This window comes from Biomphalaria glabrata, chromosome 10, assembly GCF_947242115.1.
Source record: "Biomphalaria glabrata chromosome 10, xgBioGlab47.1, whole genome shotgun sequence".
Taxonomy (NCBI): Eukaryota; Metazoa; Mollusca; class Gastropoda; family Planorbidae; genus Biomphalaria; species Biomphalaria glabrata.
The window spans coordinates 29,271,412-29,297,105 of NC_074720.1; the positions used below are offsets into that span (position 1 = coordinate 29,271,412).

Below are 25,694 nucleotides of genomic sequence, written 5' to 3' on the forward strand. Positions count from 1 at the left end.
AGTTAATCAGAGTTTTCTCCTCTCTATGTACTGGAAGACTGAGAGACATTACTGTACCAGTAACTGTAATTTCACACTTTTTTAAAGATCCATTTCAATTTAATTTTCTGGTGGATTTTCACACTAAAAGTTAACACAGTAATCTACACTTTGTTTACATTTTTTTTTAAATATAGCGTTTATGTTCAATAAATGAAGTGAAAGAAAACAAGGTTACAAAAGACAGTTTGTGTGGAAACACAAACTCAAAATCGGCCCCCGAAGTGGTCCACCCAGGCAGGCTTCAATATTTTCAGAAAGAACATCCGAATGAAATTATATCAAAGACAAATGAGAGGTAAGAATGGAGAAAGAAGGTTAACAGATCTTGTGTAGTGCCCCAACGGTCCCGCAGATCAAAGGATAGGTGAAAGTGAATGTAAAGTTAGATGTGAACCTGGCCTAACTAGTTCCCCTTTCAGACCTTGTGGTCTATAGGGCAGATGATGTAAAGTTCATCTGTCTTTGTGGCCTACAGTTAACGAGGGTGTCATGTAGCCAGCACAACGACCAACCGCCGTTACTCTTCCCCAACTAATGTCAGGTACTCATTAGAGCTGAGTGGCGCCCAAAGATTCCGAAGTTGAAAATCCCATTCTTCACCAGGATTCGAACCCGGGACCCCCGGTTCGGAAGCCAAGCGCTTTACCGCTCAGCCACCGCGCCTCCCCTGGCCTAACTGATGTCATATAATTGATCTAATTGTTTTGAAAAGGCTCAATCGCTTATTCGAATCTTCAAAAAAAAAATACAAAAAAAAAAATTCCGCAATAAAAAAAAAGTTCACAAAAATGATGTTTACAAGATTGCTATTCTTTTTAAATTAGGTTTAACTTGTAATGCATACTAATTAGCTTTTTCTCATAAAAAAAAACTGCTTGCATAACTGATTTTAAAAATTAGATTTTTCGCTTTCAGAAAAAAAAAAGTAGCCGTTGCATCAGAACTTTGAATGGTCTAAAATATTGTGATGTCCGATTTTCAATATCTTTTCTAGTTTACGAGATCTAAACGGGACGGACGGACAGACGGACAGACATTTCGCACAAAAGTAATAGCGTCTTTTCCCCTTTCGGGGGCCGCTAAAAAAAGATAAAATGATACGAAAAAATGCGGTGGAGATATAAAGGAAGTTTAAGAAAAAAGAAATTTTAAAAAAGGAAGATCGTGAAAGATTTTGAAATAAACAAATTAAACAATGTCAAGGACGCCAACTTAAAAGATCATTGCTGACAAAAACTTTTTTTTAAAACAATTAAAATATAAAAAATTAAAAAAAACAAAAAAAAAACAAAGCTTTCTAAAGGAGAAGAACTCCGTTCTTAAAAGTATATCTATAAATAATGTACAAGTTATTTTCCTTATTCGATATCAAACAAAATAATTAATTACTAATAATTAAATGACTGATTGAGTATTATTGTTTATTAATTCATGTGTTTGTTAGGTACAATAAATAATTGTTCAAAGTATTAAATATCGGATAATGCGCGAGGCAGAAATAGCGTTAACACTTATTTAAGGGGATTAAACCAGCAAATTTAGCCATATCTCTGAATTTTGAAGTACTAGTTTCTTTGTTGCTATCAAACAAAATAATGAAGCACCAGTAGTTAATAGTCTAATTGGTTACTTTTTTCTTATTGTTTCATGTATTGTCTACGCTAATGAATAATTGCGCGAAGTTTCAGCTTGATCCGAGATTGGGTGTGGGAGAAATAAAGTGTACACACTTTTACCAGACAAACAGACTGACTGACAGACAGACAGACAAAGTGAGTTGATAATTGTAATTACTTTGAGCTACAAGCGAAATAGCTAAGAAATTCGATTACACATGGTTGAAAAGTAAAAAAAAATAATAATTAAGGATTTCTTGCACTATTGCCCGCATCAAGACTTGCGTGTACACCGGATACACCACAAAAAGAAACAAGAACTATTTATGAATTGCCTCCCTGTATGAATAACTCTAAAACATAAAGAAACACTAAGTAGAACTCGTCATTGTATTTGTTTCCCTATTAGCTGACATTTTCTTCCTACTCTAAAGAAAGTAGAAAATAGAAATTAAATCATTTATTTCAAGCTAAAATTTCGAACATATAAGTGTGGCTGGATAGCTCAGTCGATAGTGTATCACGCTTAAACGTGAATTTGTCGGTTCGGTCCCCATAGTCGCCAATTTTTTTTTCTCTTTTCTTATTTCAATGACAAAAAAAAACAATTTACGATATAATCTAAACATAAAGTAGGAATCGATTTCGTTATACTAGACGACCCGCGGCAAAGCATACACCGCTATTAGCCGGAAGTATTCATGTAGGCAGCGTATTGTCGAGCAGAATGTAGGACTGTGCGTCAGTGAGTAAAAACAACGGACAGGGCGTCGCCATAGTTATCCCAATGTTCGCAAACAAAGCTTACAGCCATATTGCAAATTTCGAGAGCAGCACTTTCGTCGATGACATTTATTCAGAAATATGCGACTGATAGAAATAAACAGTTACCTGATGCAAGAATTTCGACTACATTGAAAGACCTGTTGACTCCACGAAATATATGTGAAGTGGTGGCCATGGTTAGGAAATGAAGGGCAATACGAAGGGACAAAATCAAAACAAAGCTACAGAAAAAACATGCAACTATTTTAATGACACCAGATATTGACGTGTGTAAAAAAATACACACATAAATGTAGTCAAATATATAGAATGTATAAAGAGAAAGATTACTTGTTCTTCCCCCCCCCCCCCCCTCTATTTTTTTCTGAGCCGCGCTCTTTGTCGCCGCGAAAGTTACGTGGGGTAACTCTAGTCCGACTTGCAGAAATAAAATAAAGAGTTATCTTTCCATGACTTTATCGTGGTGTCCCGCATTGTTGGACCATGAAGAGAATTATATATATATTGTTGTAACTCTCTAAGGCAGACACTCAACGAAAGACAGGTTGACAAGAGTAAATGATGTATTTATTTAATATAACTAGTATAAGCATCAACAAATAGTAATAGTTACGAGTTAGACTTGGACGTCTGCTATAAAGTCACAGGGAGTAATATGTCTAAGTTGTAAGAGTCCTACTTTATACCAGAACACAGAACAGACCACCGACACACTTCCCAGTGTCGCTCCAGGTCTCACACACAGTTTCCTAGTATCACACAGGACAGCACTCAGCACCAGACTGTTCAGACTCCCATGACTTTTAGCCGGCTCACAACAGTCCTTCTTCCTGTCTCAATATGTCTTTCACTAGTCGTGTTCAGTAGTGCTCCATGAGCACCATTAGTGTAGCGCGGGAGCGTGGTTACAACAATATATATATATATACTAGGAACAGAAAGAGGTGTAACATTACGGTATTGTCTAATATGGGAATATACGTCAGGAATTCTAAATTCGTTGATATAAGGAACGAATTTAGGTAAAAAAAAAATGCTTTTGAAATACAAATTTGAAGGTTTATTTTATTAAATAATGAAATCAATGGACTATATTTTGTATTTTCATGTGTCAAAGTAAAAAAAATTGTCTTCGCAAAGTGTAGTTCTTAAAATTAGATCTAGATCTAGATCCTTTCCATCTTTTCTCATGTAAACATGGTAAAAATGGCCTAGATCAATGAAGTTATAATGCTTTCATAGAGTTGGTCAAGTTTTTTTTGAGGGTCTTAAGTTTGTTTTAGGACTACAACACATACACTACGGTCTAAGTTAGTACCCAAGGAACATTAATGGCAAGTTTTATCAAGATTGGTCAAACGGTTTTGATTTCTATTCGGCACATATATACATACATACATACATACGCCTTACATTCTACTTTATAATATAGATATACTTTTTTTAAAATGAGTTTTTAAATATCTAGATTCTGGGTATGGCCTTTATGAGCTATTTATAGTGTGGATATTCTCACATTTTAAATTCAGCATTATGTTTCAATAGTGTTTCTGTCCCTTTCAAATTTGACTTTGAAACTGTTTCAAGCCTTTTTTTTGTTTCATAAATATTTGAAGACATCCTGCTTTTTAGTTTGCACGTTGCACGTACTCCGATATTTTGTTTGTTCAGAGAAAGAAATAGATTGGAAACAAATCCGATAAGGTTTCCAGGTTGGGTCTCAATTGAAAGAGAGAATGTACCATCACTTTCTCACTTCAAGGATGTAACGCACACACGCTTCCACGCACACACACACACACAGAGGAGAAATGGATGTAGTAAGAATCACGTGATCTGATGAAAAGTGCATTGATTTTAAAATGTTGACACACAAATTCTGTTTCCCTGTTTGAGGACTGGCTGGGTTGTTTCAGGATGAACATCAGTTATTTCCGGTTCAAAATATTATAATAACATCTGCATCTTAATAGCTCTTTCTATTTTTTTCATAACACACTCTCTAATAGTCTCTAACGACCTTTCTTACAGAACATATTTCTTACTCTCTCTCTCTCTCTCTTTCTCTCCCTCTCTTTGTCAAAATCTTTCTCGCTCTTTTTTCTCTCTCAACATAACTCTTTTTACAAAGCTTTTCAAACTCTGTCTGTCTGTCCCAACTTTTGAACACGTTATTTCTCCCACTTCCTATTCTCGGATCAAGTTGAAACTTTGCACAAAATGTTCATTGTCTGTGTCAACACATGAATTAATAAAAGCAAGGTTACCAAAGACAGTTTGTGTTTCACACAAACTCAAAATCGGCCCCCGAAGTAAAATGTTTTACATAATTCGGATAATCCTTCAGAGTTGAAGATAGTTTACTTCCTAGTCCAAACCTCCCGCAGGACGACGGGGGATGGGAGCAGGCAGGGTTTGAACCTTCGACCGTCGATAAATCCGAACGACAGTCTAGCGCGCAAACCGCACGACCAGTGGTCCACCCAGGTAGGCTTCAATATTTTCAGAAAGAACATCCGAATGAAATTATATCAAAGACAAATGAGAGATAAGAATGGAGAAAGAAGGTTAACAGATCTTGTGTAGCGCCCCAACGGTCCCGCAGATCAAAGGATAGGTGAAAGTGAATGTAAAGGTTAGATGTGAACCTGGCCTAACTAGTTTCCCTTTCAGACCTTGAGGTCTATAGGGCAGATGATGTAAAGTTCATCTGTTTTTTGTGGCCTACGGTTAACGAGGGTGTCATGTAGCCAGCACAACGACCAACCGCCTTTACTTTTCCTTAACCAATGTCAGGTACCCATTAGAGCTGAGTAGACTCATAAGTTGAAAATCCCAGTCCTCAAATAGCTTTTTCTCTTTAAAAAACTGCTTGCATAACTGATTTTAAAAATAAGAATTTTCGCTTTCAGGAAAAAAAAAAAGTAGCCGTTGCATCAGAACTTTGAATGGTCTAAAATATTGTAAAGTCGGATTTTCAATATCTTTTCTAGTTTACGAGATCTAAACGGGACAGACGGACAGACATTTCACACCAAACTAATAGCGTCTTTTCCCCTTTCGGGGGCCGCTAAAAATGTATAATTAGCCAACAAGTTAGTTCAATAGTGGTAATTAAATCATTTTGTTTGATATCGAAAAAGGGAAATAAATCTTATAGTAGTGAGATATGTGGCTAGACATATGGAGCTCTTCCCCTTACATAAGTTTTGTTATTATTTTGTTAAAGATTTAAAAAAAAATAATTTTTTGTTTGATCTTTGCCTTCTCGCTCACAATCTCTCTCACACACGCAAGTTTTCTTTCTATTTACCCCCCACAGTGTCACTCTCACACAGACACAATATCACTTAGGTCTACATTCTTTTTTCCATTTATCATTCTATCTATTTCTCTGTTGTCTTTTTCTTCCTCTCTCTCTAAGTGTTTTTTTGCCTTTTTATTTCATTCTCACTTTCTTTCACTCTTACTATTATTTGTAATTATCTTTTTCTATCGCTTTCTTTTCTCTATCACATAATATTTTTCTTAAATCTCTTCCTTTCTTTCTCTTTCTCTCACTTTATCATTATATTTTTGTCCGTATATATCTCTTTCTTTCTCTCTTTCATTTTATTTTTTCTGTCTGTCTCTCTCTCTATTGTTTCCTTAATATATTTCTTTTTTTTTTTTTTACTGTACACTTTTTTTGTTTCCTGAATGACAACCTGACCCACATTTCTTCATTCGCGCATGACAAGTCTCACGCTAGTATTAAAACCTCCATTATGACGTCATGTTCCCCTCCCTCCCGCCACTTTAAGTCTCAGCCTGTCTCAGAGCTTCAGTCTCTCCTAAGACTCTGAATAGTCTCACTGATAGTGGACAAACTATTTTTGTGCCGGCCCCAAGAATAGCCTCACTGGTTAATGTAATCGGACAAAAATATGAACTTGACACATATACTCTGAGGGCGAGGTGAGAGACGGTGCGGGGGTTAGTGTTCACGTGACCAGCCGATCACGTGTTCTATAAACTCCAGTCAGTGCCACCGACACAAACATTATTTTAGTGGCATCCAGACTCAGACTTGTCAACATGGTGGTCTATAATGGGAGGGTGGTGTTAGGGATGAATGGAGTTTGTCAGGAGTAACATTAACCCTAAAAGGAACAAATCGGTATTGCCAATATTTACAATCATGCTTTTGAAATCTGGCTCGTTCAAGGATTATTACATTCTTCCAATATGGAAACCAGAAAAATCTATTCGTTTGTTTTTTTTTTTAATTTTCGAAACAATGCAACTCACAATGTTTTCAACATTTATCCATTTCATTTGAAGAGACTTGACTACCAAGTACTAGACCATGTCGAAATGAAAGACAATTAGGTCCATGAAAACAGGAACAAATCTAAATCCAATCCACTAGATTAGTAAACACAAACTTAGACCCGCAGGCCGCGGGTAATGTCAGGCTAGTGTGAGCAGGTCAGGAGGCACTGAGTGGATAGACCTATTCTCTGCTCAACATTAAAATTTACCAACAGTAGGCAGATGTTTGCGCTACTGGGTGGGCTCAATCTGTGACACCTCAGTCTACGACCAAGGGGCTAGAGTCACCTAAGTAACCAGACATACTAATCTAAACTAAATGAAAACAAGATAACAAACTTTAGTTTAGGACACATAAACAAAAAAACTTTATTTACATATTAATAAATGAATCAATAATAAAATATAATATATACACTAACTTGACTAACCACTACTACTGAACCCATTCACTAACTAAAACCCTCTAAATCTACACCACTACAAACACTAACAAACTAACCAAACCAACTATCTAACTAAATCACTACAACTACTACCCTAGACCTTCACAAACACACTACAATAAACTAGTCTAGATCTACAATATCCTACTACTACAACCAACCCATACCTAAAACTAAAACAAGAACACATTAGTCTTAGTACCTTACTATTAGCATTCACTAAGAACAGAAACAGACAATAACTAAGCCACTAAGCCTTGACTAAGGCAATACTAAACTAGATCTAGTACAGATACAAAATAAATCTAGATCTACAACAGTTATAATAGCACAGCAGAGTAATAGCAGCATGTATTCCAGCAGCTTTATTCAGCAGTTAAAACAGCAGCTAGATCATGTCCAGCAGTAACACTCAATAGCAGCAGTAATAATAGCAGGCCGTCCCAGGTACAGAAATAAAAATATTGAAAACAATTACTAGCATTTAAGATCACCAAGACCTCTCGTCACACAGACAAAGATGCTGTACTGACCGTACACTGGTCAACTGTCCACTCAACTGTTTTAAAACAGCGTGGCATCACTTTTTATACACCCCACCGTAACCTACACAAAAAGCGGAAGTACAAATAATAAATTTGGCACTAGCCTATAAAAAATAGAATACATAAAGATATAGCTCTGGGAGCGCAACCTCACACTAGTATATATACTAAGTTTGTGTTTACTAATCTAGTGGATTGGATTTAGATGTATGTTAAACTTAGCCAATGATCCATTCAATTGCTTTTCTCTTTCTCTACGAAAATAAAATTAGTTGTGCGAAAATGGGTTTACCCAAAGCCGATACATACATATCTAATAAAAACGAAAGAGAGATAGATTAATGTTACAATTAAAAACGGGTTTACCCGATTTGTTAAATGAATGGGATAATAAAGTAAACAATTAAACGAAATAATTTTTAGTTCGCGATTCATGAATGAATATAGATCTAGGCCTATCTCAACGAATGTATTAAAAATGCCTTAGAAAACCAAATTTGAATGTTAACTTGATCAAAATATGAAATGAATGGACGATAATTAGTATGTTAATGCATTAAAGTATAAAACTATCTTTGCAAAGAGAAGTTTTATCATCTTAGAGTTTAAGATGTGTAACATTACGATATAGTCTAATGTTGGTCAGGAACTCTGTAGTCACAGATTTCAGGAACTAATGTATGTAGAAGTACATAGAAGTCCCAGTCATAAAGCACTGGTTGTGTATGTGTTAAATTGTGTTTCATGTGTGAATGTTGTTCGTATTTTTCATCTCTATTGTTATTGTACAGTAGTTACGCTGATGTTGTCAATCGTAGTCAAACTTAATTTCCATTTGATTGGATCAATAAAATTATCTTATCTTATCTTACAGACAGCTTGACACCATTTAACGGAGATGATTTCGACCATTTCCTGGACATTTTCTTTTTTACATGGCAGTGAATATACTAAATTGTTCTTGTCTATCTATATATCAATCTAATTCTCTATCAATTTCTCTCTAACAATCTATCTCTCTATCAATCTATCTATCAATCTATCTATCTATCAATCTATCTATCAATCTCTCTATCAATCTATCACTCTATCAATCTATTTCTCTATCAATCTATCTATCAATCTCTCTATCAATCTATCACTCTATATTTGTCTATCTATTAATCTCTCTCTCTCTATCAATGTCTCTCTCTATCAATCTCTCTATCAATCTATCTCTCTATCAATCTCTATCAATCTATCTATCAACCTATCTCTCTATCAATCTATCTCTCCATCAATCTCTCTATCAATCTATCAATCTCTCTATCAATCTCTCTATCAATTTCTCTCTAACAATCTATCTCTCTATCAATCTATCTCTATATTAATCTATCTCTATCAATCTATCTCTATATCAATCCATCTCTCTATCAATCTATCTATAGATCAATCTTTCTCTCTATCAATCTCTCTATCAATCTACCTCTCTATCAATCTATCTATCTATCTATCTATCTATCAATCTATCCATCAATCTCTCTATCAATCTATCACTCTATATCTGTCTATCTATCAATCTCTCTCTCTCTCTCTCTCTCTTAATGTTTCTCTCTATATATATCAATCTCTCTATCAATCTATCTCTCTATCAATCTATTTCTCTATCAATCTATCTATCAATCTATCTATCAATCTATCACTCTATATCTGTCTATCTATTAATCTCTCTCTCTCTCTCTCTCTCTCTCTCTCTCTCTCAATGTCTCTCTCTATCAATCTCTCTATCAATCTCTCTCTCTCTCTCTCTCTCTCAATGTCTCTCTCTATCAATCTCTCTATCAATCTATCTCTCTATCAATCTATCTCTCTATCAAACTATCTCTCTATCAATCTATCTCTCCATCAATATCTCTATCAATCTATCAATCTCTCTATCAATTTCTCACTAACAATCTATCTCTCTATCAATCTATCTTTATATCAATATATTTCTCTATCAATCTATCTCTATATCAATCTATCTCTCTATCAATCTATCTCTATATCAATCTATCTTTCTATCAATCTATCTCTATATCAATCTATCTCTCTATCAATATATCTGTCTATCAATCTATCTATCAATCTCTCTATCAATCTATCACTTTATATCTGTCTATCTATCAATCTCTCTCTCTCTCTTTCTCTATCAATATCTCTCTCTATCAATCTCTCTATTAATCTACCTCTCTATCAATCTCTCTATCAATCTATCACTCTATATCTGTCTGTCTATTAATCTCTCTCTCTCTCTCGCTCTCTCTCTATCAATCTTTCTCTCTATCAATCTATTTCTCTATCAATCTATCTCTCTCAATCTCTATCAATCTATCTCTCTATCAAACTATTTCTCTATCAATTTATCTCTCCATCAATCTCTCTATCAATCTATCAATCTCTCTATCAATCTCTCTCTATCTCTATCTCTCTATTAATCTCTCTCTCTCAATCTCTTTCTCTATTAATCTCTCTCTCTGTAACAATCTCTCTATCAATCTATCTCTCTGTCAATCTGTCTATCCATCTATTTCTCTATCTATCGAGTGTGTTTATTTCTACTTCTCTGCCTCACTTCAATTCGTCTTTTCAAATCAATTGATCTGTTTCAATGTTGATCTGTCTGTCTACCTAGTTTCCAACCTTGAACACCAGCACTCACCCACCAGCACATATACCCTCACACATGTAAACCCATGAAATGTATTCACACGTCGTTTTCAAAGGTTGTCATGGCCAGGGGTGTCAATGCTGCTAAGCTCCCATTGTCTATAAAATACTCCTAATGGCATGCGTCTCAAATAGCCTCTGACAACTAAGTCCAGCACCTGGCCTGCTCGTGTGGCTTAGATATTAAGCCCGGCGAAACTGCTCTCACTAACAGGTGAAGGGGTGAAGGCGGATACCTGGCGCCACAAAACCGGGAGCTTCGGGCAGATGGAGCTCGTCAGCCTAGTAAGGCAGTTCATCTAGGAGAGGGGTACTCTGACTTCAAACCCCCGCTGCCTTGCGGTACTGAGGCTTCAGGAGACAACCTCGAGGAGAAATCAGGAGTGAAGCCCCTTAAGCGTTGGGAGTATCAGCTATGAAATTCCCTCCTGCAGCTTCTGCAACTGAGTTGGTGCCAAATGTAATGCGATGCGTTCCTTTGGATCACATCAGCAAGGTCGAGAGAGGAATCATGACGCATGGGCCACCCATGACCCCTTTATCAAAGGCCCAGGAATGCGCCCCGGAGAGGAATGAATGTATTCACACACACACACTTTTGAAGCTAATAAATTTATTAACACACACAGTAACAGCCCGAGTCATTAATCACAAGGTTTAATAATTTTTTAAAGTTCATGCTTGAAGATAAGCTATAAATTAATTAATGCTTATGATACAGCCAACGATTGGTTAATACTTATGATACAGCCAACGATTGGTTAATACTTATGATACAGCCAACGATTGGTTAATACTTATGATACAGCCAACGATTGGTTAATACTTATGATACAGCCAACGATTGGTTAATACTTATGATACAGCCAACGATTGGTTAATACTTATGATACAGCCAACGATTGGTTAATACTTATGATACAGCCAACGATTGGTTAATACTTATGATACAGCCAACGATTGGTTAATACTTATGATACAGCCAACGATTGGTTAATACTTATGATACAGCCAACGATTGGTTAATACTTATGATACAACCAACGATTGGTTAATGCTTATGATACAGCCAACGATTGGTTAATGCTTATGATATAGCCAACGATTGGTTAATACTTGAGATACAGCCAACGATTGGTTGGATCATTTCCTATCACTAACAATGATGAACTTATTGCCTGAGTTGTTTCCCTTGGGAAGGCACCTTTCCTTCAATATTGTTACGTATTTCTGAATCTTCTGGCTAGAAGTATTAGTAGGCACACAAATAAAAACACAGCAAAGAACTTGACGACTAAACTTTCAGTTTCATATAACTTTAATGACTATTAACTCTAACATTACTGTAACATGTAGCGTAGAATCTGTACAATATCTGTCAGTTTACAGTTAGCTATACTTTGTTGCAATGCATCTCTTCACTTCGTTGCAATTCCTCTCTTCTCAACTTTCCTCGAGCCGTATTCCACAGAACAGACCAACGACACACTTCCCAGTGTCGCTCCAGGTCTCCCAAAGCTGAACCAAGTCGTACTCAAGTCTACCAAATCAGAGCCGCACACGTCTTACATCGACTGTATCGACTGTAACGGCTCAAGTCCACTGTAGTTCACTGTATAGACTTTAACGACAGTAGTCCACTCCAGTTAACTCTACCCTAGTTAACTTGCATCGAGTCGTACACATTTCTCTTCCACAGAGCCGCACACGTCTTACATAGTCTGTCTCGACTGTACGGCTCACTCACGACTCGTTCACGACTGACTTTCACATTAACTCTCTGGCTTATATAGAGTCCCTAATCGCTTGTCCAAAGTTGCACAAACACGGCTAGTATCCTCTGAAATAACACGTGAGGAAACGTCACATCCTGTCTTTGTTTATACACGTAGATTCGAGAAAACATCGGCTGCAGTGTCATCTTGCCGGGGTTACAAGTTGTGACCTCTATCTGTCACTGGACATTGCTAGTACCTTTTTGGAATAACATGTAAGGACACGTCACATCCTGTCTCTGTTTATACATGTACATTCCAGGGAACTGCCGCTGCTGAGTTATCTCGTCGGGGTCACACGTTAACCTCTTCCTGTCACTGGTCATTTGTAACACTGCCCCCTTCTTAGATCTGTTCGTCCCGAACAGATTCCATTTCACCACGATACTGAAGAAACCGATCGACGTTTTCAAGAAGGAAGCTTTGGTGGTTGCCCCCTTCTCAGAGATGTTCTTTCAATCTGGCAGTTGTCCATCTCCTTTCCATAGAAGAATGGGAGCCAAATGCTCATTTTCAGCAGTTCCTCACAAATGTTTTCACCAATCTTGGTATGGAAACATCGACCTTCAGATGACGACATTGGGCACTCTTGTCGAGAAAAATCATCAGCATTCTAACGAGTTCGTGCTTCACTGGCTGAGTTTTACATTTTCAAGCATCTTTTTACAGATGGGTTAGGGCTTTTTCCAGAGCTTCTTCAGAGATGACCAGGTTCATTACAGTACAGCAATATTCACATCTTCTTCTTACAACAGCAACTGACTTTGGGTTTGTACGATGCCTGTTGGGTTGATCTTCTCGCACAGTTTTATTTGTACAGTTCTATCTCAGATGGTTACTCACTTTACAGTTCTGGCATCTTAAACTAGTTCTGTCCTTCTTGCTTCTGACTTGATTATCGTTCTTCTAAAACCTCTGTTATACTTCATCAAACCTATTCTAATGAGGAATGTTCTTAGATTATTCTTTAGTGGCTTCACACTTTCAACTGATTCGTAAGGCTTTCTTCTTTGGTATGATGGTTCCGGACAGAATCTTTCTAAAAACATGGGCTGTGGAGTTTCATCAGTGCAGGTGGGGGTCTATCAGTGGGAGAAGTGGTGGGCTTGTTTTCTAACAACATGGGTTATGGAGTTTCATAAATGCAGGTGGGGGTCTATCAGTGGGAGAAGGGGTGGGTTTGTATCTTGATCTTGTTGGAACCATCCACGTTGCACTCTGCATATGTCGCTTTCTCCGCCTCCTCAATTTGATATTTCTTTGGTTGCGTTGATGTCGTTGTCGTTGTCTTGCTTTCCTGTCGATCAATGCTGATGGCAGCGACTTAGCACATAAGAAGGCATTGTATTTCATAGCTGTAGTCATCAAGACTGTTGATCTAACAAGTTGCTTCAGCATTATTCTTCGATGGGTGCTTTGCGAATGAGCTGCAAGTCCACTTGAAGGCAAGTTGTCAAACACGTCATCACCTTCATCCGAGTCTGGAGGACTCGACTGTGGGGCAGTTTGATAACATTCAACGTGCAAAGGTCCATCAACTTCAGCATCAGTTTCTATTGTAATTCCTTGTCTATCACCAGGGCTTCTCACGCCTACCTTGATAGCTGTACAAGCGTCTGTTAAGTCTAGAGCTTGTTGGTGTATTTCTTGGCATTCACAGTCTTCTTGCATAGCTACGTACGTACAGTTCTTGTCAAACGCATGGGTGCAATAATCAAGCTTCGAGTTCCTCTCGTAGACACTGGCAGATAGACAGAAGTCTTTAAGGCCCACAGCAACAGGCTTGGACGCAGACCCAACGTTGTCTTGATCTGTTTGGCTGGTTGAGGTACTCATATAAGGTATATCTGTAGCTAAAGCTTCGGTCAAACTATAGGTCTCTTCTATTGTTTCTTCAGCGATCTCATTCTGCTTTTCGTTGAAATAGTAACAGCTACCGTCTCTTTTCATTTCTTGTGGGCCACATTCGTTTGGTTTGCTATCACAGTCACAGACAGCACAACCATCACCAGCATCCCTATCGTAATTGTCTGTATCGCCACATACTTGGTTGGACAATTGTTCGCTGTTCATCAATGGTGTAGCTCTTTCATTTGTCGACTCAATCTGATACTGTTGGGTGTTCAGCAGCTCGTTAATCATGATTCTAGTTTGATCTTTTATCGTATCTGTTTGTTCTTCTGTCTTCTTGGGCGTGGTAACTAGTTGTTCATTCTCATTCATTGCTTCGATCAACTGGTTAAATGAAGAAAATCTGGTGTTGACTTCTGATTCTATCTCCTTAATGCTCTCTTTCACCGAGTTCATTTTGTATTGCAAAGTTCTCAGGAGCTCCATCGTATTAGGTTTGATTTCAAATTGGCAAGTGTCTGGATTCTCATCTTCCTCCAACAGGGCTTGTCTGAGACGTGCTGTTAGCGTTTCCTTATTTCCGTTAAGCTGTAGACCTCTTTCTCGAAGCTCTTGTCTAAGTTCTTTCATGTCAAGTTCATTAAGAAGTTTAATGGAACACATTCTAGCCAGAAAGATCCCACTTCTGACACCAATTGTTACGTATTTCTGAATCTTCTGGCTAGAAGTATTAGTAGGCACACAAATAAAAACACAGCAAAGAACTTGACGACTAAACTTTCAGTTTCATATAACTTTAATGACTATTAACTCTAACAATTTATTACTGTAACATGTAGCGTAGAAGACTGTACAATATCTGTCAGTTTATAGTTAGCTATACTTTGTTGCAATGCATCTCTTCACTTCGTTGCAATTCCTCTCTTCTCAACTTTCCTCGAGCCGTATTCCACAGAACAGACCAACGACACACTTCCCAGTGTCGCTCCAGGTCTCCCAAAGCTGAACCAAGTCGTACTCAAGTCTACCAAATCAGAGCCGCACACGTCTTACATCGACTGTATCGACTGTAACGGCTCAAGTCCACTGTAGTTCACTGTATAGACTTTAACGACAGTAGTCCACTCCAGTTAACTCTACCCTAGTTAACTTGCATCGAGTCGTACACATTTCTCTTCCACAGAGCCGCACACGTCTTACATAGTCTGTCTCGACTGTACGGCTCACTCACGACTCGTTCACGACTGACTTTCACATTAACTCTCTGGCTTATATAGAGTCCCTAATCGCTTGTCCAAAGTTGCACAAACACGGCTAGTATCCTCTGAAATAACACGTGAGGAAACGTCACATCCTGTCTTTGTTTATACACGTAGATTCGAGAAAACATCGGCTGCAGTGTCATCTTGCCGGGGTTACAAGTTGTGACCTCTATCTGTCACTGGACATTGCTAGTACCTTTTTGGAATAACATGTAAGGACACGTCACATCCTGTCTCTGTTTATACATGTACATTCCAGGGAACTGCCGCTGCTGAGTTATCTCGTCGGGGTCACACGTTAACCTCTTCCTGTCACTGGTCATTTGTAACAATATATTAAATGGCTTTCAACAGAGCAGTTCAGAATCGAAGACTAGTAAAACATTAAAACTACATTTCTAAAAAGACAATGCCTCCTTTTTACAACATATAGAGCCATTGTTTTTCGCTTAATTAATAACTAATGAATGTTAGATTGAAAAAAACATGGAACATTTTTTACATTTTTTTACATTTTTTACCCCTCCCCCCGATAAAGAATGCTGGTTAAGCAAATATATAGATCTACTAGACTTTATAATATTTCAAAGATAGACCTTTAAATCTAGACTTAGAAGACGAAGCGCAAAAATTTCCTGAACATTAATTTATTTAAACTCTTGAATCTATAACGCCTTACATTCGGAAATTCCCGAACGCGATATTCCTTTCAAGGACGCGATAGTCCTTTCAAAACCAATGTTGGATCTAGATCTAGACCTAGTTCTCTAGCCAAATTTAATTAACTTCTTTTTTTAATTGAAAAAAAACTATAAAGGTCAAACTAGAGTTGTTCCAGTGTGGCTAACAAGCTAGTAATTCTTTTCTCTTGGTCAGGTTCCACTTTTTAAGGCTTTTGAGTTCACCCAGGTTCCATGAAGTTCTGACTTAAATAAAGGTATTGTAAAAAAAAATAATCAACTGAATGTATAATTATGTTTAAGTTACAGTTTATCAAATGAAATAGTCAAAGATAAAAGTATATATGTAAATTTGTTTAAGGAATTAAATAAGAAAATTTCTATATTTCATTTTTTTAAAAGTTTCTTATTAAACTCCTACTTTCATTTCTACACCATTCAAATAGTATGTTCCCTCCCGGGGTATCGGAGATTTCCTACATGTTGGAAACATTCTATATAGCTACCATCTTGGTGTATACGGTGTACCTAATAAAGGTAATGTTGAGACGCTTTTAAAAAATAAAAATAATAATTTTGTGTGAACTTTTCATCACAGTAGAATAATATTTTCTATAACTCTTCCTTTTGTGGCACAAGATCATTTCAAAATGGTGGAAACATTACACTTTCACTCTAGGACAGTGGCGCAACTGAAAACTTATTTCAAAACACATGGACAACGTCCGGATATCATTTTTCATTTTAAAATAGCCATAACAAAATCACACAAAGAGATTTAGTTCAATTTCATATCTTTCGTTTCCAACATTGAAGTTTTATTTAGCGTCCTTGACAACATTTTATTTGTCATGAAAATCTCCAATCAAATAATGTCAACATTTGCCCGGAAGTGACATGAGCGCCACGGGATATGTAGGATTCAAATTGTTTGATGTCTGCACGCTATTTATACAAATAACAACCAATTGAACAACAGTTATATAACTTGGCATGCATATTTCCTATATCGTTGCAGCGACAGTAAATAGCTTAGACCCCCCCCCCCTCTCAGGCCATTTCAAACGTTTTTTTGTTTTTTTTTTTAACTTATGCTGAATTGGCTTTGTTGTATCCTTTAGAATAAAAACGTCCAAGGTTCAAGGCCGTACACATCTGCAAGTGTATAAAAAAAAATTAGTACAAAGAAGTGTTTTTTGTTATAACCCTTTATAAATTTGTTGGTTGTCTATCACTAATAATTCGACTGTTTCTTCTTGTAATGCTTCATTATAACAAGGACTCTTACCAGTGAGTTCTGCATTATCAGGTGCTTCTACTAACATCCCAGCTGTTGATTTCTACATAAGACACTGCGCTGAATGTTCATTTGCGACTATTTATTTACTCAACTTATTATTGAATGCAAATGAAACATTCGAGTCGAATGCGGGAATTCCCGCTGAGTTGTGTTCAAGTAATCCTAATTAAATTTGAAGGTGACTATATTTGGAACAATTATAACGATCAAATCTGAGTTTTCGATGTGTAGCCTAATAGCAGTTAACTGTAATTCTTATCAAGTGTGTGTGTGTGTGTTTCATTATTATTTCACTGTCAGTTTAATATAGCCATTGTTAATATTGCTACAGGGGCCAACGCAACAGGAAGATGTCTATATCTCTGGCTGTCAACAACTTAAAGCCATTGCTGTTGCTAATTGGCAATTATAAGATGTCTCCAACTGTTGCCGTGAACTAGTTTAGAAACACGAAGCTCAGCAGTAAACAAAATTTAGATTTTATGCCACTTGGGCTTTATGTCCAGTTGTATACGTAAGCAAGGAAATAAGGGGAAAATAACATAGTTATTTCTTTGTGAAAAAAAATACATTAACAAATGTAGCGAATTAAAAAAAAATACATTAACAAATGTAGCGAATTAAAAACAAAATCAAACATGACGTTATTTATAATTTAGAATATTTATTTATTGTTTTTAAAAACGAAAGTAAACAAAATGGACCGCCATTTCCAGTGTCAATGTTTGACCACATTGTTTTGAATATAGGCCTACATAATAATGTTTGTGCTTCCCCCCCCACCCCCCACTAGAATGAAATAGCTATCGGAAATAAAGCTTTTATTGGCCTTCCCAAAAGAGTCATGTGATCCTAACATCTCATCCGATTGGCTTTATTGGAAGTTCCGGTGCTTTAGTGTCAGTGTCATGGATGGAAGAAGAAGTCACGATGTAGCGACTTATCGAGCAACCAAAATGTAATGCATACTTCCGGTTGTTACATATATTAGAACGGCCCATTTTAATGAACAAAAGTGATACAATATATTTTATATATTCCTAACCCATACCCCCTCCCCCGGGGGCCAATAAAAGTTCTGGAACGACCCTGCATCCCACAACCATTTTATTGACTTGTATATCAATTTTTAAATTTATATTTTCTCTTCTATTTTCTATGCTAACAGCTAACATTGTTACACTTGAACCTTTAGGCGCCCTGCTTTAGAACGTAGTTCTGTCTATACAAGTCTGAGGAAGCCATTTATTCACCGCGGAGCTCTAATACGTATCGAGGACCCCCTCAAAAGCACTCTACCATCATACAATATTATTAGCGCATCACGGCGTATCGTTACCATCTAAATGGACGATCGCCCCTACCGCCCCCCCCCCTGTATCCGCCAGTGGGTCTATGTAGAACACATCATCCAAACATGTTATTTTCATTAAAATAAGTCCATTTAGATGGTAACGATACGCCGCGATGCGCTAAGAATATTGTATGATGGTAGAGTGCTTTTGAAGGTTCCTCGATACGTATTAGAGGTGGGGGGGGGGCGATCGCCATCGGGGGGGGGGGGGGGGCGGGCGAATTTTATTATAGAATTCACACAATTTGTATACGAATTTATTACTTATGTTAAAAATATGTACTAATTATTTATATTTCAACCTATTTTTAGCTTATTTCACCCCCCCCCTCTAGTATGTTGGCCGATTTGGTGGGGTCGGGAGGGGGCGATGGTATCATTGCCGCCCTCCCCATACACTTTCGAGTGGGGGGGGGCGGTCCAATTTATTTGTAGAAATCACAGCTTGCTAACAGAATCAATTAGATATCCATATGGCTGAAACTTATTATTGATATTTTAACCGATCTTTATATTATGTCGTTCCCTGTTTCCCGATTGCTGGGGGGGGGGGGGGGGCGAATACCTCTACTGCCATTCCCACCTAAACCCTTTGAGTGGGGGGGGGGCGGTCCGTTTTTATGGAGAAATCATAGTTTGTGAACAAAATTAGTTGAATTAATATATAAATTTTATATTATGTCGCTCCCTTTCTGGTATTTTGGCCGATTCGGTGGGGTTGGGGGGATGGCGATTGCATGTACTGCCCTCCCCATAGCTCTCTGAGTGCTGGGGGGGGGGACGGTCCTATTTTTGTGGACATCATAGTTTGTGAACAAAATTAGTTAAATATAAACTACGTATTGATATGTGACCCATTGTATATTATGTCGTACCACACTCTAATCTCAAATTGTATCATTAGTAAATTTAAATGAAAAAGGGTTGTACCAGGTGGGAGGGGGCGATACATGCAATCGCATTTCCCCCATTGGACAAATCAATACTTTTTGTTTTTGTATTATAGTTAAGAAATTACAAAATTAAAAAAAATCTGTCACTAATATAATTTATATATACTATAAACTAAATTCTTATATCGAGTCGCCCCACCCCTATTCTTTAATGCTAAATGCAATCTTTAGCAGAAATTATTAAAGGAGCGAGGATTAATCGTTTTCACTCTACCGCCCCTCCCATTTCCAGACAGAGTTTAAGTAATTTCACATGAATTTATCATAATTATTTTAAGAAAGACTTTGCATTGGAAAAGTTTTAATTCAAACGAAATTTTTCAGTATAAGAGTCATGATTGAGATGAGTTCTAAACTCAAATAATATTTTAATAGTCGCCTTTTCCCAAAATTTACTCAATCTGATATTTTTCTAGTTGAATAAATTTGGGACTCTAACTCAAAATTTATATTATTTATCGAATTTTTTTTTCTTCATGGGGGCGATCCTCAAAGCCGAAATCTAAATATGTGGGGTATCTTATCTTTTCAAGGAACAAATCGGTTTAATTAGCAAAGTATTTAGGGCCTATAAATTCATATTAGAATATTTTTCAAGTACAACATTATTCAAAAGGTCCTTTTTAATAGTATGAATAATGAGCTTTAGGTCAGGAGAATGCGTTTCTGCATTGAAGAATGCAAGAAAACGCTTTTGTCGTCGGGGCTTGGCCCCGAACTCCATTGATGAATAAAGAGCTATAGATGTCAGGAAAATGCGTTTCTGCAATGAAGAATGCAAGAAAACGCTTTTGGGTTCGGGCTTCGCCCCGAACTCCATGATAAATAATTAGCTGTACTTGTCAGGGAAATGCATTTCTGCAGTGAAGAATGCAAGAAAACGCTTTTGGTGTCGGGGCTTCGCCCCGAACTCCACTGATGAATAATGACCTGTACTTGTCAGGAGAATGCGTTTCAGCAGTGAAAAAAGTTAGAAAACGCTTTTGTCGTCGGGGCTTCGCCCCGAATTCCATTGATGTATAATGAGCTGTACTTGTCAGGAGAATGCGTTTCTACAGTGAAGAATGCAAGAAAACGCTTTTGGCGTCGGGGCTTCGCCACGAACTCCATTGGTGTATAATGAGCTGTAGATGTCAGGAGAATGCGTTTCTGCAATGAAGAATGCAAGAAAACGCTTTTGGCGTCGGGGCTTCGCCCAAAACTCCACTGATGAATAATGACCTGTACTTGTCAGGAGAATGCGTTTCAGCAGTGAAAAAAGCAAGAAAACGCTTTTTGTCGTCAGGGCTTCGCCCCGAACCCCATAAGAGAATCTTATAGCGCTGCCCCAGTTGTTTTGTTTTTCGCCGAAGGTTGAGAAATGCTGCTTTTTTAATTCTCATATATATATATATATATATGTAAGTATGTGTGTGTGTGTGTGTGCGTGCGTGTGTGTACGTACGTTTATGCATAGGGTTAGGGTTTACTTGGCGTTAGGGTTAGGGTTTGGAAAAAAATCGCCCCCCCCACTCCAAAGTTCTGGATCCGCTACTATCCCATAGACGTTCATACCCTACCTTTGTTTCGTTGCATTTTTAAATTAAAAGTTTTAACTAACAACAGTGGAACAATTTTTACTTTATAAAAGAGTTCTTCATCCTTTGTTTACATAGAAATTAGAAGCTTTTGGCTTTATTTAGACATTTATTTATTACTTTTTTTACAATGTAAAAAAATGTCGCCATGACTACGCTAGTCCAAGACACACCCACAATGTTTACTACTGAAGAAACTTTATAATTATCCTAAAATTTATCACAAATAAATAGTAAAAATGACGCATTTGATATAGATATATTATATACATTAGATCCAGGTTACGCAGGTACTGAGGTAGGTCTAAATTTAGCGTATTTAGAAATGTTATAACTATGCCATGCGCACCGCCATCTAAGCTAGAAGGTGCGCACTGTGATAAACTAGACATAGAAGGATGTCAACATTAGGAAGAGAAGGGAGAACGATTTCCGCCCAAGTCTAGAGCCAATATGGAGATGTGCTCAAGGCAGATGCCCCTTTGTGTTTGTCAAGTCTCAGTATAAATAAACGTCTATGTCTCGTTGAGTTGCCTCCCTTCAGTTATTACAATTGGTGTCAGAAGTGGGATCATAGCCTACCTCCTCTCGTTGATTCTATATCTATATTATTAGTATTTAGATCTAAATCTATTATTGTCAGTAGGCTAGGTGTAGAGTCTAAGAGTGTAGTCTGTAGATCGAGATTGACTAGATCTAAGCTTTTATCTCTAGACTTGGACTCTAGATCTAGATATATCTCTAGATCTAAGCTTATGGTAAATAAAAAGAAAGGAAATTGTAGATCTAGACTCTACATCAAATAATCATCCACTCTGGGCATTTTTTTCCCCATTTTCTTTTTTTTTTTTTTTTAGTATTGTTTATCTGTAAAAATCTACAACATCATGGCTATGCTTGTCCAAGACACACCCACAATGTTTACTACTGAAGAAGCTTTATTATTGTTTTATTTATACTTCTATGAATTGTAATAATGAAGATCTTGATCAAGATTTAGCATAGGATGAAGCAGACTTGGACATTATTAGCATTTAGATTTAGATCTAGTATTGCCTTATAAGCTTAGGCCTTAGCCTTAGACTAGGGCTATGTCTTGAATATAGATCAAGGTTGACTAGATCTATGCTTTTATCTTTACACCTTTGTAGATTCCTATAGATCTAAGCCTAAGATAAATGAAAACAACAGAAATGGCAGATCTAAATCCAATATTCATCCACCATGCTGGGCCTTTTCTTGGTATATTTTCTAGCAATTTTTTTTAGTATTGTTAATTGGTAAAAATCCTCACCATCACTATACTGGTTCAAGTTGCACTCCAAAAGGTTTACTACTAAATAAAAGTAAAGTATAAAACTATTCTAAATCCATAATTTATCACAAAGGAACAGTAATAATGATCTATTAGATGTCTAAATCTTAGGTAAAATGAATTAGGATTTTTATTATCCTTCATCTAGTTAGAGATTTATGCTTTGATCTCTCGCTAGCCTATGTCTTGTACTGGTCTAGTATTAGAATGAAAGATGTTCTATGCAAATAAAAAGAAGACAAATCTAGATCTATATCCCATTGATTCAAATGTACATAATATTTGAGTGCATTTGGTTGATAGATTTAGTACTGGTATCTATTGTTATTGGTAGTAATGAAAAGCGCAATAATTTTCACTTTACTTTTTTTCTGACTAAAAAACCAGGTAAAAATAATAATATAATCAATGATTAATCATCTTTTATTGACTGTTTTATCACATTTCTTTTTGAAAATGCTGTAAATAGTCTAAATATGCTGTTTCAACAGTAATACAAAGAACAAAATCTAAATTTAGGTTTCAAAAGTTCTAAAGTTGGCATCCATTTTTTTGGGTGTCATATTATTTAGATTATAATTTGTATCTTTTATTTAACTAGAAAGATGTTTACATTTTCACATTCTCCATTCATTTACCTTTACTTTGATACCAAATATGTTACTATAGCATCATTGGTACTTAAGCAATAAATTTTTGTTTTAGCCATGTTTGAAACATTTTCTTTTTTATTTTTTTTAAGTAGCATTTAAAAAAAAAAAAAACACCGCAGTCAATGAGGTAGATAGTGGCCAAGATAAAAGAGTCCTGGTATGATTACAGGAGTACTAGTACAGAAAAGTAAATTATAATATTTCTAATTATATTAACCATCTTTTTAAAGTAGTAATAAACAGAATATCATAAATAACAACCTACTAAGTATTTTATAGTTGACAATAGTCACTTGCAGCATGACTCCGGGCCTCCTTTATTTTGGCCATGCCTGCGTTTTTGTTTTCCAGCAAAGTGGAGGCACAGACAAAGTGGAGGCACAGACAAAGTGGAGGCACAGACAAAGTGGAGGCACAGACAAAGTGGAGGCACAAAGTGGAGGCACAGACAAAGTGGAGGCACAGACAAAGTGGAGGCACAAAGTGGAGGCACAGACAAAGTGGAGGCACAAAGTGGAGGCACAGACAAAGTGGAGGCACAGACAAAGTGGAGGCACAGACAAAGTGGAGGCACAGACAAAGTGGAGGCACAAAGTGGAGGCACAGACAAAGTGACAGACAAAGTGGAGGCACAGACAAAGTGGAGGCACAAAGTGGAGGCACAGACAAAGTGGAGGCACAAAGTGGAGGCACAGACAAAGTGGAGGCACAGACAAAGTGACAGACAAAGTGGAGGCACAGACAAAGTGGAGGCACAAAGTGGAGGCACAGACAAAGTGGAGGCACAGACAAAGTGACAGACAAAGTGGAGGCACAGACAAAGTGGAGGCACAGACAAAGTGGAGGCACAGACAAAGTGGAGGCACAGACAAAGTGGAGGCACAGACAAAGTGGGGGCACAGAGTAAACTTCTCGTTTTTCAATAGATTACGTTCATGAAACCTTCGGAGAAGAACATCCAGTTTGCGCAGGTTTAGGGCCTCCCATTTTACCCGATGTATCTGCTTGCGATTTTTATTAGTGGGGTAATTTAAAAGGTAAAGTGTGCGCTAACAACCCGCATACAATTGAAAAGTTAAAAACGAACATTTCGCAAATTTCTAAATGACATCAAAGGAACAAACGAAAATTGTTCAAACCACGTGGAGACGTGCTCAATTGTGTCTCGAAGTTTAGGGTGCAACAGCTCCAGGGAACTTTGAAATGCTTAGTATGTTCTGTTTTTACTATTTTAAAAAATATATTGTAATTTACTTTCCTGAAAGAAAGTAGTTGTACTTTTGAAATCAAACCGGGCCTTTTTTTTTATCTTGACCACTCTGTATAATTAGTATAAATTTTCACTTTGGGGGCAGCCTGATTTCTTGAGCCGGCCCTATTTAAAGTTAGTTTTTTTCTAGACTAAAAAAACATATCAGTATATTTAGTGCGTGTGACTTACCTATACAAGAGAATAAAGCCAACAGCAAGCGATGCATGGATGTATCCATGGCTTATAGAACGATGAGTACGAGCTTTCAACGGAGTGATGCTAAGAAAGAAACCAATAGTGTAAATCTTACTTGTCCCAGACAAATCTTTCTTTCTTTCTTTTCTTTTCGTTCATTTCTTTCGTCTTGAAAACTATTTCGTTTGTTCCGTTCTTGAGTTTGAAATAGTTTAAACACGAAATGAATTATTGTTTCTGAAGTTGAAAATACATTTGAAGTAGTTTTGTTTTGTTTTGTTCGTGACAGTTTAACCTGTAAACTTGAATACCTGGACCGAGTGGAGAGTGGAGAGTCTGACAACTTCGGGAGACGAATCACTCCCTCATGATAAATGATCGTGCGCGTGTGTGTATGCGTGCGAGTGTGTATAAAAGATTTTTTTTATTTTGATTGTTTGTTTGTTTTACCCTCACTTGCTATGTTTCTTTCTATGGACACAAACTGTTGCTGGCAATAGAGTCGCTGTGTGGAACAATGGTGGACTCACACCAGTCAGTGGAGAGGTGGAAATGGGGGGAGGGTAAGACTCAAAGTGGTGCGCGGAACAAAGATGGGACTCGCCACGAGGAGGCGGGGAAGAGGTGGCACTACAAGGTACTGTAGAGCCGCTCGCGAGCTTCACTCACACAGAGATGAAAAGTCACTCATACTTACCTAGACAGGGGCGTGCACTTCTTGAGAGAAAGGAGGTCGCAGGGGTGAAGTGTAATCTCTATATTTAGGTTTAGCATGGACGTCTATTTCTGGTATTGTAGTTTCTTTCTCCGCCGACACCCCCCTCTCTTTTTATGTTCATTTTAATAGCCTTCCACCTGATGGGGAGACCAAACCTTCATTAAAAGCAGCCTAACTTTTCAGACTACAGACATTCACCCCCCCCCCCCCCGTACACAGACACACATACTGTTAAGTCAGTTTATACAATGCCCTCTTTCTGCGTAGCGAGGCTAACAAACAGGTACTCAGTATAGATGGGTGGACTCTGAGGTGAAAAGCTGACTAGTGTTAGCAGCTTCAAATACCTCGGAGCTATTGTCTCGGATGAGG

At 37.3% G+C, this 25,694-nt stretch overlaps 1 protein-coding gene across 1 annotated transcript in view; it reads right to left on the reverse strand.

The window, feature by feature from the left end:
* Positions 1–25,083, reverse strand: part of LOC129928805 (uncharacterized) — an 86,540-nt gene extending 61,457 nt beyond the window's left edge. The window contains exon 1 of the mRNA XM_056044867.1: positions 24,599–25,083. Within this exon, the coding sequence (XP_055900842.1) occupies positions 24,599–24,647 (49 nt within the window). The 5' untranslated portion in view covers positions 24,648–25,083. The remainder of the gene's footprint in view (positions 1–24,598) is intronic.
* Positions 25,084–25,694: the final 611 nt, after the last annotated feature.